The sequence below is a fragment of the Phocoena phocoena genome, chromosome 7 (genome assembly GCF_963924675.1).
Source record: "Phocoena phocoena chromosome 7, mPhoPho1.1, whole genome shotgun sequence".
In the NCBI taxonomy this organism is placed as follows: domain Eukaryota; kingdom Metazoa; phylum Chordata; class Mammalia; order Artiodactyla; family Phocoenidae; genus Phocoena; species Phocoena phocoena.
The window spans coordinates 52,406,310-52,409,112 of NC_089225.1; the positions used below are offsets into that span (position 1 = coordinate 52,406,310).

Here is a 2,803-nt window from a genome sequence, read left to right on the forward strand (position 1 = left end):
GTCACGGACACACGCCTTCAAATTACCAAGACTGTGCTTGAAGCAGGTTTCCTTTTATGTGAAGTAAAAAATAAATTTGTAAGATCCTGGCACCCTCTAAAGCCACGGAGTGCCTCCATGGAGTCAGTTCAATTCACCAGGCATTTATGGAGCACCAACTGTTTTGCTGTCAAATGAGAGTTTCTCCCAATCCATAATGCCATCCTATTTTTTTTTTAATGTCATCAAATATTTTCCATATTTTAAAAAATACTGGAAGGTGATGCTTTGCCAATATTCTCTGGAACTAGAAGAAATGTTTCCTGGAGGTGGATCCTGAGATTTGATTAACTGCAAGTGCACAAAGAAAATGTTTTTCTTCTTTTCCGCTTATACTTGCGAATTAAAGTTAAATATGCAAGATCCAGGGCTTCCCTGGTGGCGCAGTGGTTGGGAGTCCGCCTGCCGATTTAGGGGACACGGGTTCGTGCCCCGGTCCAGGAAGATCCCACATGCTGTGGAGCGGCTGGGCCCATGAGCCATAGCCGCTGGGTCTGCGCGTCCGGAGCCTGTGCTCCACAACGGGAAAGGCCACAACAGTGAGAGGCCCGCGTACCGCGCAAAAAAAAAAAAAAAAAAAAATGCAAGATCCAGAGATAGTCCTCCACTCCGGCTCAGTTTGCACATTTGTAAAATGGGGACTAAATGCTATAATTCTGGTGACTATATCCCAGACACATAATAAGTTTCAACAAATGTCAGCCCTTATTACCAGTATTTATTCCTTCCTGCCTCTTTGTCCACTCCGTATCAACCAATATGGGCCCTTGGTTGACAGAAGAAATATTGGCATTTGGGACTGGACGATTCCTTGTAGTGTGGAACTGTCCTGTGTGTTGCGGCTGGTTTAACATCCTTGTCTGCCCTCTAAATGTTAGCAGTGACAACCAGGGACTGTGACAACCCCAAAAATGCCCCTACACATTTCCAGATACTCTGCAAGGAAGCTGTACCAACTAGGAATCAATGAACAAAACCAAGGAAAACATCACTTGCCATACCCAATATGCTAGAACTTTTTCAGATAAGGGGATTCAAGACAATACCATCAAGTATTTATGAATGTACATTGAAAACACATGTCTAATATTCCCATAAATAACACATATGAACTTATAAAACAAATAATGGGGGCTTCCCTGGTGGCGCAGTGGTTGAGAGTCCACCTGCCGATGCAGGGGACACGGGTTCGTGCCCCGGTCGGGGAAGATCCCACGTGCCGTGGAGAAGCTAGGCCTGTGAGCCATGGCCGCTGAGCCTGCGCGTCCGGAGCCTGTGCTCCGCAACGGGAGACGCCACAGCAGTGAGAGGCCCGCGTACCACAAAAAAAAAAAAAAAGGTAATTATCAAAAACAGCAACAAATAAAAGCTTTTTCTGTATTCCACAATGACTCTTTCTCCCTCTGGTCACCTTCAGGTCCACAAGTTTAGTTCGACCCTTATCATCTGTCTCTCAGATAATTACAGTAATTCTCTAATTTAACTGGCTGATCTGCTTTTCCTCATGGCAAAAGCATTATCTTCCAAAAAAAAAAAAAAAAAAAAAATCTAAGTCTAACCATTGTGCTTCCCAGCTTACATTTTTTTCAAAGGCACCAAACTGCTTAGCTTGACACACAAAGTCCTCTAGTCTCACCAGAGTCGGCTCTCCCAGCTCCATCTCCTGCCAACACACCCTCCTCAAGACTCTGTTCAATAAATAAAATAAAATTCAAAAAATAAAAAAATAAAGTAGCGGACTGGTTAGCTTAGCATACATATACATTTGATATAGGGAGTCAATTTCTGAACTACATCTAAATCCACACTGGGAAACAAAAATATTTCTTCAATTAGGATGGCTGCTCTTTTGATTAGAATTAAAAAAAAAAAAAAAAAAGACTGTTCAAATAGCAAATCAGGGCTCTCTTCCCTGGCTCTTGGCCCCCTCAGGTCCACTTGACTTCACTCCCTTCTCTGTGCTCCCAAACCTCTATGACAACACCTCTCACCTTGTAGCACAACTGTTTGTGTACATGTCTTATTCATCTTTGTGTCTTCAGTTCTGGACCCAATAGGCTCTCTCAGTAAATGTGGAATAAATATGTCAATGTATTCACTGTAATTATGAACCAAATCTGGATTGACTGATAGCTTTTCACCTCTTAAACTTATCACTGACTCTTGTCTATTTTTACGGAATAATAAGGAACTGTTATAACATTGACTATGATTTTTACGTGGTCTGATTAAAACTTCTCACAAAGCCAAGTGTTCATCTTTTAACGTACTCTTCCCTCTGGAGAGCTTTCTCCTTGACCAGAGGGCACACCTGAGCTCTACTTAGACCCATGCTTCTATCATTCTTGTTCTCAGAGTTACAGAGACATCACCAGTAAACTCTGCAGAGGACCAGGTTTACAGGAAGTAGGTACAGGTCACACGAAATGGAAACACTGAGTCCATTGAGAAGTTTGAAATACTACGTAACATGACATTTGGGGTCTGTGCTTTCAAGCCCTAAAGGTGAAAGTCCAAATAAATGTTCTTGGGGGGTAGAAAGGCAAGATACAACGCCTGTCTTCTAATGCTTCCTCGTTTGACAGTTCCCCCTCCTAAAAAAAAAAAAAAAAAAAAAAAAAACCTGTATTTTTTCCTCAACAATTTCTATGGATAGAGAATGTGACAAGTGATTCCTTTATTTCAAAAGACACAGCATGGTGGCTGCTCTGCTGCATTGACCTAACCAAGAGCTGGTCAACTATGAATGATTTAGCACCAGGTT

At 42.2% G+C, this 2,803-nt stretch overlaps 1 protein-coding gene across 1 annotated transcript in view; it reads right to left on the reverse strand.

Annotated features, from left to right (window-relative positions):
• The window catches only part of LRP2 (LDL receptor related protein 2), a 178,405-nt gene extending 176,706 nt beyond the window's left edge, over positions 1-1,699 (reverse strand). The window contains exon 1 of the mRNA XM_065880144.1: positions 1,619-1,699. Within this exon, the coding sequence (XP_065736216.1) occupies positions 1,619-1,699 (81 nt within the window). The remainder of the gene's footprint in view (positions 1-1,618) is intronic.
• Between the last annotated feature and the right edge of the window lie 1,104 nt (positions 1,700-2,803).